The sequence below is a fragment of the Rhinatrema bivittatum genome, chromosome 11 (assembly GCF_901001135.1).
Source record: "Rhinatrema bivittatum chromosome 11, aRhiBiv1.1, whole genome shotgun sequence".
Classification (NCBI taxonomy): Eukaryota; Metazoa; Chordata; class Amphibia; order Gymnophiona; family Rhinatrematidae; genus Rhinatrema; species Rhinatrema bivittatum.
This window is the reverse complement of record NC_042625.1, coordinates 63,984,979-64,001,335: the sequence shown is the minus strand read 5'-3', so window position 1 is coordinate 64,001,335 and position 16,357 is coordinate 63,984,979. Positions and strand designations below refer to the sequence as shown.

The window sequence follows — 16,357 nt, the reverse complement described above, 5'->3', positions numbered from 1 at the left end:
TATCCAGATGATCTTTGATGATCATGAGACAGACAGAAATGTTATTTTTAGAGAGCAATAGCCTCTTCCTAGCTATACTCCCATGAACACCATTCCCGTTATTTCATGATGGTCAATGCATGAACCCTTTCATCAGCTGCAGTGAAAGAGGCCTGCAGAGCTTCAGATGTTAGTCTGGAGTTCTTTGTGACTTTGTGGTTGATTTTCTGGTTTTCACCTTGGTACAGTTACTGTCTGACAGTAGATGGATGGAGCCCCAAATGTTTAGAACTGGTCTTGTAACCTGTCAGATAGATGAGCATCCACTATTTTTTTGTTGTAAGTCCTCTACAATTACTTTTAATTAGAGATGTGCATTCGTTTTGTCAACGATATTATCTAATTCATCACGGTTCAGTAGCACTGATATACGAAGTGCGCAGTAATACCCATTAGTGCGCACTATTTCTCTAGCTAACGAATTCCTAATGAATTGATACTTTTTAAATTTTAAGCAGCATTTTTTTAATGCGCATTAACATTAGTTACAGCGCACTACTACATACTTAGTGCGCTGTAAGTTCTATTAGGGCGCACGAACTAACCTGTTAGTGCACACTAACGGGCCTTAATGTGCATTAACATCTAGCTAGTGGGCACTATCTCGGACGGTTTACTGCACACTAATGCAGAGATAGTGCGCAGTAAGGCCCATTAGTGCGCACTAATGCACTTTGTTGAAAATTGCTGGAAAAAAAAAAAAGAACCGTGGGAAACTGAAATTTCCCACGGAGCGCCCGATCCAAAGCCTGAACCGAAATGTTTAAACGAAGCACATCTCTACTTTTCATCGTGAAAAACTTTTATGGTTAAGACAAAACTCAAAACATTTTGGAGCTTTATATAGAGCAGAATGCCGACTCTTCAGGGTGGTTCACTTGTTCCCCAATTATTTAAGCACCTGATTCTAATTAGCCAATTCATTGTCCTAAGAAAACTCGGGGTTCCTGTACTATTTCACACACACTGATTCTAAATTAGTCTTATTGCTCCTGCTTTGTACAGTATTGGGTCTCAGGAACCACAAAATTGTTTAATTTATTGCTCAAGGCTGATTTCAATTAAACAAGGGCATCATGGTAAGAATCGTAATTCTCACTTTTTATACAAACTTTTTCTCAGCAATGTATATATATAACGTGACACTTTTTAAATTGGACTAACATTATACATTTCTTGATTAGCTTTCAGGAGCACACACTCCCTTCATCAGGTGAAAACAAAATGAAACTTGCCCTGGAAGCCAAATCAAGAGTTGCTGAGGCTCCCATCTCAGCTGTTGTTCTTGAGGCAGCCGTGCTAGTATCCTAATGAGACAGTCAGGTCATCTTAATCTATGCTAAACATTTCAACACAAGATTTGGTGTAGGATCATGGCAAAACTGTGCTGTGCATCGGTCTTGACTCTTGCCTTCTTTCCGCATCTTGTAGTATTGTAGCAGACTCTGTTTTTTGGATGCGGTGTCCTGGCAAACGCTAATGTAAATGTGCATACACCGCTGCTTGTGAACAGAATCAACAGGTTTATTTCCTCTTTTCTTTTCATGTGCTACTCCAACTGCTTCTATAGCTCCTTATAGTTTCAGCTTCCTCTACATTGTTAACATTCTGGTGTCAAAGGCTAAACCTCTACACCCTCCTTCTAATAATACATGCATGGGGTAATAATTTATGCATATACATTTTAAAATAAAATGTGCCTAAGTCACAACTCCAACCCCAGAACGCCTCTTCCCTGTGCATGTAAAAGTACATGCAAAACCGGGCTACACACATGCTTTTACGAGCACTGAGCCCAATTCAGTTTTCGAACAGCCATTTGTGTGTATAAAACTGGGTTATTTATTTTATTTATTTAACATTTTTATATACCGACCTTCATGAAAGAAATTCATATCAGATCGGTTTACAAATAACATGAGGGGAATAACAAAGTCAATCATATAACAAGAAATGAAAGTTACATATAACAGGGGGTATTAACCTGGATGGCTAGAATAGCCGGAGCGATAGAAGGCATAACTGAACAAATTAGATAATTAGATGATACAATAATATGATGAGAAGAGGCGTAAGTGTATAGGCTATACTTGTCATAGAGTTTAGCTAGGGGTTATGTGCACGTAAATGACTTTGAAAAGTACCCCCTGAATCTAGCCAATAGGTGTCACCAATGAGCAATAGCTGGCACTGACTCCCTCTTCCCCCAGTACAATGCCCGCCCAAGATCGAAAGCCAGGTCCAGGAGTTGAAACTGGGTCTACCACATGGCAGCACATAGCACTGCTGCTGGGCCACTATTCAGGGCTTCCCAAATATGACCTAGTGACCGCACAGCCAGTTGGGTTTCCAGCATATCCACAAGGAATATCCATGAAATAAACTATTATGCACTCGATCATCATCTCATGCATATTCATTGTGGCTATCTTGGAAACCCAACTGGCTGTGAGGTCATTGAGATAAGTTTGGGAAGCCCTGCTCTGGGGCCTGATTTTAAAGTAATGCAAGCTCCGCTCCAGTGCCCAAGATAATGATCTAACATCTGATATTAATCCTAAGTCTTTCACTACAACCCTTCCATAAACATCTCTACATCATTCCTACAGCTACCCCACAATTAGCGCACCTACACCTTACCAGCAGGAGTCACTTGAGGAAATGATTTGCCATGCTGGGTCAGACCAAGGTCCATCAAGTCCAGTATCTTATTTCCAACAGTGGCCAATTCAGGTCACAAGCACCTGATAGGATCCAAGGAGGTAAATAGATTCCATGCTGCTTATTCCAGGCATAAGCAGTGGATTTCCCCAAGTCCACCGTAATAATGGTTTATGGACTTTTCTTCCAGGAACTTGTCCAAAATTTTTTTTTAAATCCAGCTAGCCAAACAGCTTTCACCACATCCTCTGGCACTGAATTCTATAATTTAATTATGCAATGAGTAAAAAAACCCAAACATTTTCTCCTATTTGTTTTAAATATATCACCTAATAACTTCATATCATGTCCCCTTGTCTTTGTAATTTTTAAACAATTGATTTGCTTTACCCATATCACTCCACTATTTCATAGACCTCTATCATATCTCCCCTCAGCCATCTCTTCTCCAAGCTGAAGAGTCCCTCTTTAGCCTTTCCTCACAGGGAAATTTTTCTATCATCTTTTTCATTTTGGTACCTTTTCTAATTCTGCTAGAAAGGTGGAGACCAGAATTACACACAGTACTCAAGGTGTGGTTGCACCAAGGAGTAATACAGAGGCATTATGATATTCTCTGTTTTATTCTGTATTCCTTTCCTAATAATTCCTACCATTCTATTTGCTTTCTTGGCTGCCATTGCACATTGAGTAGAGGATTTCTGTATATCCACAATGACTTCTAGATCCTTTTCCTGTGGAATCTTGCATTGTGTAGCTATAAATGGGGTTCTCTATGTGTATCACTTTGCACTTGTCCACGTTAAATTTCATCTTCCATTTGGATGCCCAGTCTCCTCTTGCAGTTTCATGTGATTTAACTTTGAATAAAGGCTGGAACTGAGAGCTCCCGCACAACAATGCTATTGCTTATGCTCATTCCCTTGCCTCGCCCTGCTGGGCGAGGCAAGGGCTGCGAGAGCTGTGAGCTCCCCCATAGCCAGTGGCCCCGCACCATTCCCTTACAGTGATTCGGTTGGGAGAGAGAGAGGTGTCCGCTCCTCCTCAGTCAGTGTTCTTCTACACTGTATGAGGTCCATAGTCACTAGGCCCATTAGTGGACAAGTTATCCGGCTAACTTTAGTTGGGTAACGTCCTGCTGAATATGCCAGCCTAAAGTTATCTGGCTACATATAGCCTGATCACAAAAAAACCTAAGCGGCTATGTTTGAATATAGCTGGGTAGGTTTTAAGTTATCCAGCCTTGTGTGGCCAGATAATGTGCTGCTTAACCGGATATCTTTAAAAGAAGAGTATGTCCTGACAGGCCCTTACTATCACACTTTGGGGAGGGGATTGACCCTCTGAGCCTGTATTTTGTTAGGTATTGACAGCGCTACTTAACTGGATATCTTTAAAAGATATTCAGCTAAGTAGCACATTATCTCAGTCTGTCTCTGGAATGCTCCCGAAACACCCCTTTTTTATCCGGCTAATTTATAGCTGGATAACTACTACAGTGTAGCCAGATTAAGTGGCTGAATCTGCCACATTTTCCATTTAGATGGATAACATTTGCGTTATCCATCTAAATGGCTTTTGGATATGGAGCTCCATATTTCTATTCCATTCTTTTGCTACTAGAAAGTGTAGGATCCAGGTAAGACGCAGTGATTTCCAAAACAATGTGCATGCAGTAGAGAGGAGAGCATTCAGCTGAGCTCAGCGGTTTCTGTATAGCAGCTGCAAGTATTTTTGAAGCTGTGGTCCTTTGGGAGTCTGATGATCCACCGACCCTAAATACCTAATCCATCACAGCCAATATGCTTGATTTCCCCTCTGTGCGGCCACTTGGGATCTCTTGAGTGTGCATGGGGGGTTTGCTTTCCTGCTAGGGTGAAGATAAGTTTATGAATGAGCATCCCCCGGAAACACTGCCCTCTCTATTTAGCCCTCAATATCCTGTGGAGTCAAATGAGAGGGGGGGGGGGGGGGGGGCTGCTTGTAGGGCACCGGCGAGTGCACAGAAGGCATGGACATAAAACATAATATATTTATGGAAGGGGATTGTAAATGATCTACTGTATTAACTGATCTTTGCAAGTTTATAGCAGGAAACAATTGCCCCATAGGTATCCTGTGTGACGTCCGTGGGCTATAATACCTGATGCTCACTTTGGGTACTAATAATGTCAGTTAGTCACTCTGGCAACTCAGGTCCATAGCTGGTCACTGTAACTCATAAAGAAATATGTAGATTATGTCTGATTACCATAAGAACTCCTTTGCATACCTTGTGCAGAAAGTTTAGAGCAAATAATTGACAATACAAATTCCCAAAGCTGGATTTATATGATTAAAGTATTTTCCCCACTAGCCCGACATGGGGTGAAAGCTTGGGATTTTCAGTGTGTCTCCAGACCCCTGCCAATCCTGGAGTCTATGCATGAACCCCTGAGAGTTCCCAGGTGTGGACCCTGATGACTACCGGGTAGGTCTTCCTTCAAACTCCAATAAGTATCCACAAGTTCTCCTATACAGATGTGTGAGTGTAGTTTAGGCTTACGTTTCTTGATGAGTCCAATTGCTGCTGCTAGGGTGAGCATGACCAGTAATCACTGCTTTGTAATTTGCCATGACTTTGTTAAGACCATGGACTAAATGGTGGTGTTTCTGTTTATGTATCACAGCCTGACTCAGACAGACCCAGTATAAGGGCAGCTAGATGTAATGGCAGAAAGCATACGAGTCAGGTGCCAGTGGTGCTGCTGCTCCTTTCCATGGTCAGTTTGCTGTCAGCTTGGCAGCACATGATCCCTGAGGTTTTAGTGTGCAGGCCACCAGCATTACTTAAAGGGACCATGCCCATTTGTACTCATTTGGCATAACTGGAAGACATTCGGTTCTCATGCCTTGCAATGAAAAGCAGCCTCAGTGCATACCATGGCTGCCTACATGTCTGGTGCCAGGCAGAATCCCTCCACCATGCTGAAAGCAGGAGCTGAGAAGGGCTTTCTCTCCTATGCATTACTTGCCCAGTTTGGGTGATGGATGTGGTATGCAAGTGCCCTGGGTCTTGGCTCAATTGGCATATTATTTATGTGTATGGTTTTATATACCAAAGTTTGGCACAGGCCTTCACCCCGGTTTACAGGTTTAACAACAGGTATAACATGAACAGTCAATCGATTTACATTAATAACTATGGGAGAATGGTTTAGGAACTATAACAGCTAAGTTTTAGAGACCCACCACCCCTCCTCTGTGAGCATAGGCGTAATGGCTACATCCTGGAGAGACAAAGCCTTTAGGTGGGGCAGATAAGGCTTCAATTGCCCCTACCTTTACTGTCCTGTCTTGAATACTGCTATGAGTTACCAGGTCAGACAACTGCCGAGGACTGTAACCTCCACCACAGAAAGACTGAAAGACCCTTACAAGATCCACATCTGTCAGATCCCCTCTATCCTGCCCTTCTGAGGTGTGAATCAAGTCTTCAGCGTATCCTCTGCTCATTTCTGCCGGTCTCCCTCTTGTACAGTTCCCGCTGGACATACTTTTAATTTCTTTAGTTACTGTGACCGTAATGACTTTTCTCCTCTCAAAAGACAAAGGGAATGGGTTCTCCCTTAATTCTTGTTCTCATTTCCCATGATGCTTTGCTTGTACTGATTGTAATTTCTATTGTGTGAGAGGATCTGGGGAAGGGGATTCTCAAGGTAGAATGACTCCTTGCACAGAATGAATACACTAATTTGAATGTATATGGTGCTTTTGATCCCCAAAGGACCCAACATGTTTTACAGTCTTAGCACTTCAGATATACAAACACAGCCATCTCTGGGCCGGAAGAAACTTGCAACATATTTCAATATATTACATATGTTTGCATTTTCTGAAGAAAGGAAGGAACATTTTTACCATCACCCCCCTGAGTGTCCTGTAAATAAAAAGCAGGGGGCCATAGTTTTTTTTCATAAGCAGCACAAGCTGACACCAGTTGAATCCACAGGCAGAAATGCACTCTGGCACTTTGACCTGTTCCTAGCAGTAGAGACTGAGAGCCCTTACAGGTGCCATCCCCTGTGTTACCCAATGAGAAATGGGCAGGGCTGTAATGAAGGGTGGAAGGGAAGGCATTGCCCAGGGCACAAAAGCCCTTGGGGGCTGGAAAAATGACTGAAATGCAAGCTTGCGCCAGCAGCAGATGAAAAGCTAGGAAGAGAACCACAGGTTGGGGGAGAGAGGGAGAGAGGACTGGGGATGAAAGTGGAGGGAAGGAGAAAGAAGAGAGGAGCAAGGTGGGCATGGAGAAATTCCAATACACTTGCTTGCCCCGGGCGCTAAAATACCTGGTTATGTCTCTGTAACTGGGTATCAAGAGGCACAGGAAGTCAAAGAGAAACTTATCAGGGGCTCAGTGAAAAATCCAGATTAGAATCCATGAGCAATGACTCCTGTTTTGTATTATTAGCATAAGATTATCCTTCTGGTCGCCGCATCTCAAAAAAGATATAGTTGCGATGGAGAAGGTACAGAGAAGGGCGACCAAAAATGATAAAGGGAATGGAACAGCTCCCCTATGAGGAAAGACTAAAGAGGTTAGGGTTGTTCAGCTTGGAGAAGAGACGGCTGAGGGGGGATATGATAGAGGTGTTTAAAATCATGAGAGGTCTAGAATGGGTAGATGTGAATTGGTTATTTACTCTTTCGGATAATAGAAGGACCAGGGGGCACTCCATGAAGTTAGCATGGGGCACATTTAAAACTAATCGGAGAAAGTTCTTTTTTACTCAATGCACAATTAAACTCTGGAATCTGTTGCCAGAGGATGTGGTTAGTGCAGTTAGTGCAGCTGTGTTTAAAAAAGGATTGGATAAGTTCTTGGAGGAGAAGTCCATTACCTGCTATTAAGTTCACTTAGAGAAAAGCCACTGCCATTAGCAATGGTTACATGGAATAGACTTAGTTTTTGGGTACTTGCCAGGTTCTTGTGGCCTGGATTGGCCACTGTTGGAAACAGGATGCTGGGCTTGATGGACCCTTGGTCTGACCCAGTCTGGCATGTTCTTATGTTCTTCCCTATTACAAGAGAAGAGAGACCTAAAGCAGAGACCATGAGGGCAGAGAAGACTCCGCAGGCCTGCCCAGTGTCCTTCCTGGTGCAAAGCCGTAGACCACAGTTACTCTTTAGCTTTCTCTTCCCTTTGCTGATGCCAGGGGTCCTTTCTGCTTTCCTGAATTTTGCACGCCATTCTATGCATCCGCCATGCTTTCTGTGACCAGTTCCTGATGTTACTCCTGAGGCCCAACCAATGCAAGCGGCTGTTACAGTCAGCCAATGACAGAGCACTATGCCATGGGCACCTTTGTTTTGGGCAGCTGCAGCTGTACGCAGAGTCTGTTGTAAAACTGAGGCACGCCGCATTTTTAAATCTCGCTGCCAAGGTATTTGGAGGGATTTAAACAAAAGTAAAACATTCTAAAACGTTCCAAAAATAATTGGAGCCTGTGACGTCCCGCCTCTGTTCCTCATTAAGGCTTCCAAAGCCCATACCACTTCTTCCCAGACTGGAACCATGGATTGCTCTGACTTTCAAAAGCTGTAATATAACAGCGCTTACAAGTCTTTCACTCAAATACACCAGTGTACAGCAAAGGCTGTGATGCCGAAATGCCAGCAGTACATGCTCGGGAGACACTAGTGACCTGAAAGCTCTTTTGTTTGAAATTTCCAGACCGGCCTAACCTCTTTGAGGACCCCCTTCGGAGGATGATGCGGGAGGAAGGCTCTGCGGGGATGCCAAGTGTCACGAATGCAGGATCAATAGCTTTGCGTGAGAAGCAGCATCGCACTCTTTTTCATTGAGAATATTCCAGTAATTGAGCCCTGTAATCGTGCACTACAGCAAGTTATGATTTTGGAAACAGCAGAGATGCAGGAGATAGGGGGGCCCGGCTGCAGGCCTTAACTTGAAGTGCATTATAGTGGCTTCACTTGTACACAGGGGGCACAGCGTCCTCGCTATAAAAAAGACCTGCTGCAGTCCCATTGGGAAACTGCATTCATTTAAAAAAACAGTCCTTTTATTAATGAGGAGTTTTTAACCACAGGCAGAAATTTCACACGTTCAACAACATCTGCAGCCAGATTGCCACCATTATGTTAAAAAAAGGACAGATTTTTAAAGCATTTGCTGCTTCCATCAGCTCCCACGGTTGATTATTTAGATGGGTTCATTTACAGTAAATATTTTTAAAAGAAAAAAAAAATGTGGTCACCCTTTAAAAGTGTTATCTGTTAGCACTATACACAGTCATCTACCATTTCACCCTGGCCTACTTTTGACTGTGATGGGAAATGCAGCTTTAATAATGCGTTGCTCTGAAACCCAAATTTCTCTCCAGCCCAACGCAGCAAGTAAACGAGAATGTAACCCTCGCTCTATAGCGATTGAAAAAACCTCTCTTAGATGGATGCAATTTCCGACAGTCCCAGAGCTGGGCAGGCATGAGGCATCCGCAATTTAACAGGCGAGGGGTTAGTTGCATACAAGTCACTGGATTAATGAGAAAAGTACTAGTATTCATGTATTACCCTTATAGATTTGGGGATCATCACCTCTTACTTCTGGGCATGAGGAACATTGAATGGCTCTTCCGATTAGGACCTGCCAGGTAATTCTAAGGGACCTGCAATGGCCGCTTTTGGAGTCAGGATGCTGGGCTCCATGGATCATTGATCTGACTTAGTTATGGCACTCTCCCATAGAGACCTTTGCCCATTACCTTCCCTGCATTACCAGATCTCGTCTCCTTGCACTCTGGGCCCCCGAGAGCATTATAGTCTGGTACGGCAGCACCACTGCATCACAGACAGCCACCGGCAGACAGAGGTTAGAGCACAGGATTCCTTGCACTTTTACAGGCACTGTGCCAGGGATGTGTCACCAGCAATGCCAAGTCCATGCAGTGCCAGTCCATTGAAGTAACCATAGCACCTTCCTCATGCTGCAAAAATCAAGCTTACCTTGAGCAGGATGCTTAAAGACAAAGCAAATAAAAAAAAGAGGACAAAGATCTACCATAAACCAAAATATATGAAATATGTTTTTCAAATTCAAGAGGATGCTGGGTCTTACCATCGCCAAGCCCGCCTCCCATTGGTTCATCGCAGGCAAATCCCCTGCTCTTTGAGATCAGTAGCTGATTGGTGGGTTTGCCTGCGATGAGCCAATGGGGAGGAACGCAGGGGGCTTGGGAGATATTGGTCAGCATTTCTGTCGGCTTCCCTCAGACGTCCTCTGAAAGGATGGCAGAGGCCCTTACTCCTCGAACACGTAGATCACAGGATTTCAGGCTCCAGGGCTCCAGTTTTCAGTTCACCCACAATGAATATGCCTGACATTTATTTGCAAACAGTGGCTTTGGTTTATGGTTAATTTACTTATTTTGGTTATCCTGAGAACCAGGCCCATTTGTGATTGTCAAAGACACTAAGGGGTACATTTTAAATAACAGCGCGCGCCTGTACTTTTGTTCGCGCACCAGGCGCGAACAAAAGTACGCCGGATTTTATAAGATACGCACATAGCTGCACGTATTTTATAAAATCCAGGGTTGGCGCGCACAAGGGGTTGCACATTTGTGCAACTTGCGCGCGCTGAGCCCTGCCCGTTCCCTCTGAGGCCGCTCCGAAATCGAAGCGGCCTCAGAGGGAATTTTCCTTCCACCACCCCCCCCCCCCCCCGCACCTTCCCCTACTTTCCCCTCCCTTCCCCTACCTAAGCCACCTCCCCGGCCCTATCTAAACCCCCCCTACCTTTATCGCACAAGTTACACCTGCTCAAAGCAGGCGTAACTCGTGTGCGCCGATGGCCCGCTGCTGCGCCATCACCCGACCCGGGGGCTGGTCCGAAGGCCTCGGTCACGCCCCCCGGAACGCCTCCGGGCCGGCACCAGCCCCCCGGAACGTCGCGCCGCCCCCAACACGCCCCCCTAGCAAAGCCCTGGGACTTGCGTGCGTGCCGGGGCTCGCGCGCGCCTCCAAGCCTATGCAAAGTAGGCTCGGCGCGCGCAGGGGGGTTTTTTAAGGGTTACGCGCTTAACTTAAGCACGTAACCCTTTTAAAATCCGGCCCTAAGGATAGAATTATTTTTGTTGTTGGTTCAAAAAATGAGTAACGCAGCCTACAAAGGAGCTTAGCTTTCTTGGGATCAATGTGGCAACAAACATTTTACTGCTCAAATTGAAGAAACAATTTTTTTTTTTTTTTTAAAGCTTTGCTAGGTTTTTCCCCTTCGGTCCTCCTATTCCAGGGAAAGACATACAAAGTAACATAGTAATGACAGCAGAAAAAGACCAAATGGTCCATCCAGTCTGCCCGGCAAGCTTCTTATGGCAGTAACTGCTGCATCTGCAGGTTACCCCCATGTTTTTCTTAAGGGTAGCAGCTGCCACTCCGTGCAGTTATCCCCGAGCCTTATGATAAACCTTAAACATTTACCGCTAGCAACATTTTTACTGGGTGATGAGCCTTCTTAAAAATGCAGACAGTGCTGCTTTACGTCTTTGCTTATGGATCACGGCTTAAAGTGCAGCATATTAACCTCGCTGGTAATGAGAGAACAAAACTATACCACCAGCCTAAGCAAGGTGTGTGCAGTACATAGCAGCGATGGCCAGCTCTCCCAGTAACTCAGGCCTGGGAGAGCATGAACATGTTAGAGCTTAGAAGCTAAATAGGGTCAGGCCTGGCTAGTACCTGAACAGGGGACCACTAGGGAAGTCCAGAGGCAGTGGGCTGCAGAAGGCACTGGTAGAACCACCACAGTAGTCTGCCACGAAATGGTCACGGGCACCAGGGTAGGATGAGGAAGAAATGGTAGCCCTGCACAATGTATCTGTTTTCTTGCAAAATAATGAGATCCTTTGCATCCTCTTGAGACACCTGTTCCGTGCACAGGAGGGAAGTGAGTTTATTTTAAAATGTCTAATCTATGATGGCTGGGAATAGAATAAAGATGAATTTAATAATTACGCACGATATTCCCACAACTCTGCTGGTACAAACATAATAAAAAAAAAGAACACATCAAGAGAAGGAAAGACTGAAATGTCCATCTTACAGCATCGATTTATATATTATACTGTATAGTGCAGAATTATATTATGGCAGCAGGCGAGAGGCAGTGAGTACTGTTGTTCTGTATCAGATGTTTAAGCCATAATACTGGAAAATACAACATAAATTCAAATGGGATAGGAATGGGGCTTACTGAGCTGTTCAGGAGCAAAGGCAATCTGAAAGGGAAGTTGATAAAACTTCCATACTGTATTGGGCACACTCCAGGGAAGCTGAGGCAAAGTGGCTGTAGGCTTTCTGTTTTGCCACCGGACTCACGTCAATCCCACTCTTGATTTTTCCCCTCATTTCATCTACGGCCCGTGTTGCTTTCCTTGAGAGAGACAGTGGAACTGCAACAGCCTGCTTGCAATAAGAGAAAACAAAAAAGGCCCAGAGCAGCTTCTTTGGGTCGGATTGGGTCAAGTGGCAACCCTACCTTGACAGTGCCAGACCTAGGTCCCATCCCATCCTGTGGATTTTGGGGGTGGGTCCCCCAAGGATCAGTTTGGGAAACCCCTAGTTAGGGCAGGGTTGTCAACAAGCCTCAGGCCGGCAGATACAGGCTGAGCCAGTCCTGGTTTTACACCCACCCCACACACACACACACACACACACACTGAATCTATGGACTTATATTTCCAGTACGGCAGGACTACAAAGATGAAGTGGGTGATAAAACCAGAGTGGAACCGCCAGGCCCTGATGACACAGAGCTCGCTGACAACCTGGAACAGGATCATTTTGGTGATCTTTTCCCTTCATTCTGCAAATGCAGTCCGTGTGCTGAAATTTCCCCCCCCCGGCTGTACAGGCCAATAGCGGGACTGACTTGGGTTGTGGACACCACAGTTTGAAATTATGAGTAATTCTGAACTCCTCCTCAGTAGCAAAAAGCTGCGCTCTTAAAGGTGAAATTTAAAAGCCTGACAGACGCCGAAATATGTTGGGCTCATGCGCACCAAGCGGATTTTAAAAGCCGCCCAGATACATGTGTAACGGCCGCTGCGTGCACATCTCGGAACTTCTCAAAAAGGGCGTGGCGCGGGCATGGACTGGGCGGGCATGGCGATACGTGGGCGTTTCAGGACTTTCACCAGAAATGTGTGTGTATAATGCGAGCCGGTGCGCGCTGAGGCTCCCTGTCGCATAACATTACTTCTGCTACGGATGGCGTTCAAGTCAAAAAAAAAAAGAGCTATTTCGGAGGGATTCAAAGGGTCTGGGGTAACTGGGGGGGGGGGGGGGGGCATACAGGCTATCAAACTGGGGGGGGGGGGGGAGTTAGAGGACATATCTGTTAACTGGGTGAACTGGGAACAAACTGGTTAAACTGGAAAATGTGTCAGCATGCATCCCTTTTAAAATCACCCCATTTACATGGTAGAAGCAAGATTTATTCACACAAGTGCGCACCCATTTAAAATTCTGCGCAGATGTGTGCGCGACCAGGATCTTTTATAGCATGCATACATGTGCAAGTTATAAAATAGCTGCAGCCCTGGGTGTGGATCGATAAATGTGTGCATATGTGCACCCTTGTGCCGGTTTAAAAGTTACCGTCCCTGTGAAAAGGATTTTTGTCAGTTTGTAGACAGAAAAATCACATTTCCTTAGTATAACCAGCAAAACTACTATGATACAACGTACTGACAAGACATGTCCAGTTCCCCAGCAAGCAGACAACCACTCTGCAATCACTGACTTTCAGTTGGCGACCGATTACTACTTCCGTTGGTATCTTGTTGCTCGTGCACTGTGTATAAGCTTCAACAGAAACCATATTGTGGCCTAGGTGTTTCTCTTCATTATTTTATAACTATCTAATCCATGGTTAATGGGTCACCAAACTACAACAGTTTGTAATTGGCATCACAGGCCTTCAGCGAGCTATGTCAGTGGCCAAGACGCTAGCCTTCCTGGGTTGGCATGGTGCACAGCTTTAAGAAACGGCAGCACACGACACTGTAAGAGGAACACAGTGGCACTGCCACATCCTGAAAAGGATTTCGCGGTAACATCCTCCAGAATCCAGGAAGGACCAACACACCTGGCACAACGCACTAGGGAAAGTGGAGTCTTCATGGTGACATCGCCAGCATATGCACTGCGAGATGTCAATTTTCTGACATTTAATCTCTCCTGCCCCAGAGGGGAGATTCCGGCCTGGCACTCTCTCACTCTTCTAGTGATGTCTATACAAAAACAGCAGTTTGTGCTCTGGATTTTGAGCGCGCCACCATTACAACCATCATGGCAGTGGCGGAAGTCTTCAAGGTCCGCCATTCTCCAGTACCAGGCAGGCCGTCTTCTTCTATTAAACATTGGCAGAGCTTCCATTTTAAGGTTAGTCACCCCCCTCATGTCATGCACTTTAATGGCATCATCCTCATTAATATTCAAATGAGTGCAGTGTAACTTTCTGGAAAAAAAAGAGGTCCCAGATTCCCCTCATTGTCTCAGCAGAAGATTTGCAGTGGGATCTTGAGGAAGCCTTACCTTGTGGTTCTTTTATTCACCTTCCAAAATACTCCAGCATGTAGGACCACACAACTAAAACACGGTACCAAGCCTTCAGACTGCATGGGCAAGAAACACGGAAATGAGTTATGGCTCAGACAATGAGAACAGCAGTTCCAGGCAGGCTGGGATGACTGTGGAGCCTTCACATGCCCATGTCCCAGGGAGCCTTAGCCCTCTTCTTTCACAGGAGCATGGCAGCCCAAGTCTGAGATGCACTGATTGAATGACTAAGAGCAGAGAGAGGGGGGGCTCTACGGGTGATGAGAATGGTTGGCTGCCTCGTCCCGCTCTCGCCGCTCGAAGGCCTGATGTGCACGTTCCAGATCCTGGATCACATCCAACAGTCGGGCTGCAGCCGCCATCCGCCTATCCTGGAACGACTGACTTCTCTCTGAAACAAAGGGGACAGGTCACAGAGTGGCACTAAAATGAGGCAGAATCAGGGCAAAATATGAGAGCAAAGGGCATAAGAAAGCTTGGAGGAGAAGGCATCAGAGGTGCTGGAGAAGAGCTAAGGGCATGGGGGAGTGAAAAACAAGTGGTCAAACAGCAGAGCTCAAAGGAAATGGACCTAACACTTTCCAGAAATACAGAGGACAGGATTACTGCCTAGCCCAGGTCAGGCTGGTTTTGCCCTATTGCATTGCTTCCTAAACCTGTCCTGGTGACTCCCATTAGCCAGTTGCATTTTCAGGATAGCGATAATGACTATGCATGTGATACATTTGCATATACCAGGTCTCCAATGCATGCAACTTATTTCATGCATATTAATTGCAGGTGCCCTAAAAACCAGACTGGCTGTGGGGTCCCCAGGACAATTTTGGATCGCTCTGACCTTTCACATGCATGGATAGGGTGGTCAGGTGTCCTACTTATACAGGAAAGTCCTGTTTTAAAGTACTGTCCTATGTCCTGCTTAAGCAGGACATAGGACAGTACTGTTTTTCCATCTGGTCCTACATGGAAAAAGAAATTTGACTGAACTTCATTTAACGAGGCAAGGGAGGGGAAGAGAGGAGGCCAATTCTGGGCCTCAAGAGCCACAAATGAAGCAGCGCATGCAAATCTCTCTCATGCATATTCATTATGAATTGACTAAAAACCATGCCTGTTTGTGGCTTTTGACAATTGGAATTGGCCACCCCCGTCCTATATAATACAAGTGGCAAGATTCCCCTCACTTTCATCCTCTTTCCCTCCTCCACCTACACAAATCATTGTCAGAGAAAAACAGGCCCTGGAGGCCCAGCGAGCCTAGGGAAAGACAGCAACTGCATACCCTGCTTGGCTGAGGCGCCGCACCACCTCTCCTCCTGGTCCCGCGCTATTCCTGCATCAGAGAATTCGAGGTACGTCTTCCTAAAAGACAAGGGCCAAAGGTCAACCAATGGAGACAGAGGTCTGGCAGGATCTGTGAGCGCTTAGCAATGAGCCACATGCACCAGCTGCAAAGCAATCAGGAAAGGCCCAACTGGTTTCTAGTCAGACCATCCCCTTACTCTCTCTCCCCTTTTCCCATCTTTACAACAGAGGAAGGGTGGTGAGCACTTCACGTCTAGTGAAGGAGCATCCGCTAGTACAGTGGATCTCCCGCCAATCCTCTGGGCACACCTAGCCAGTCAGATTTACAGGATATCCACCATGAATATGCATGAGATAGATTTGCATATCCTGTCTACACTGTATGAAAATCTACCTCATGCATATTCATTATGGATATCCTGAAAACCTGCCTGGGTAGGTGTGCCCTGAGGATCGGGTTGAGTACCTCTGCTATAGTAGGGCAGTTGTGGCGATAAATGATCACATGCTCTCACTCCAGGTCACTGGCACCTCTGTTCCATGGTTTTTGTTTTAATATTGCAAAGCATTCTGGGATGTGTAGGGTTGATCTCAGAAGTGACTGAATTTGTTCCCTCAGTGTAGAGAGATCCCTATTACTCCCCTAAATATCTTACACAATCGGAATGTGCTTTCCTTTTTGCTGAATGTTGTTGCTGGGATTACCATCTGGACAGGCCAAACCTG

The 16,357-nt window shown here is 45.5% G+C and overlaps 1 protein-coding gene across 3 annotated transcripts in view; it reads right to left on the bottom strand.

Moving 5' to 3' along the window:
• Window positions 1-14,165: 14,165 nt before the first annotated feature.
• The window catches only part of RASAL1 (RAS protein activator like 1), a 155,687-nt gene continuing 153,495 nt past the window's right edge, over window positions 14,166-16,357 (bottom strand). For all 3 annotated transcript variants that reach the window (XM_029619602.1, XM_029619601.1, XM_029619603.1), the window contains 2 exons: window positions 15,609-15,688; window positions 14,166-14,717 (listed from right to left, as the gene is read on the bottom strand). In XM_029619602.1, the coding sequence (XP_029475462.1) occupies window positions 14,578-14,717; window positions 15,609-15,688 (220 nt within the window). In that variant the 3' untranslated portion in view covers window positions 14,166-14,577. The remainder of the gene's footprint in view (window positions 14,718-15,608; window positions 15,689-16,357) is intronic.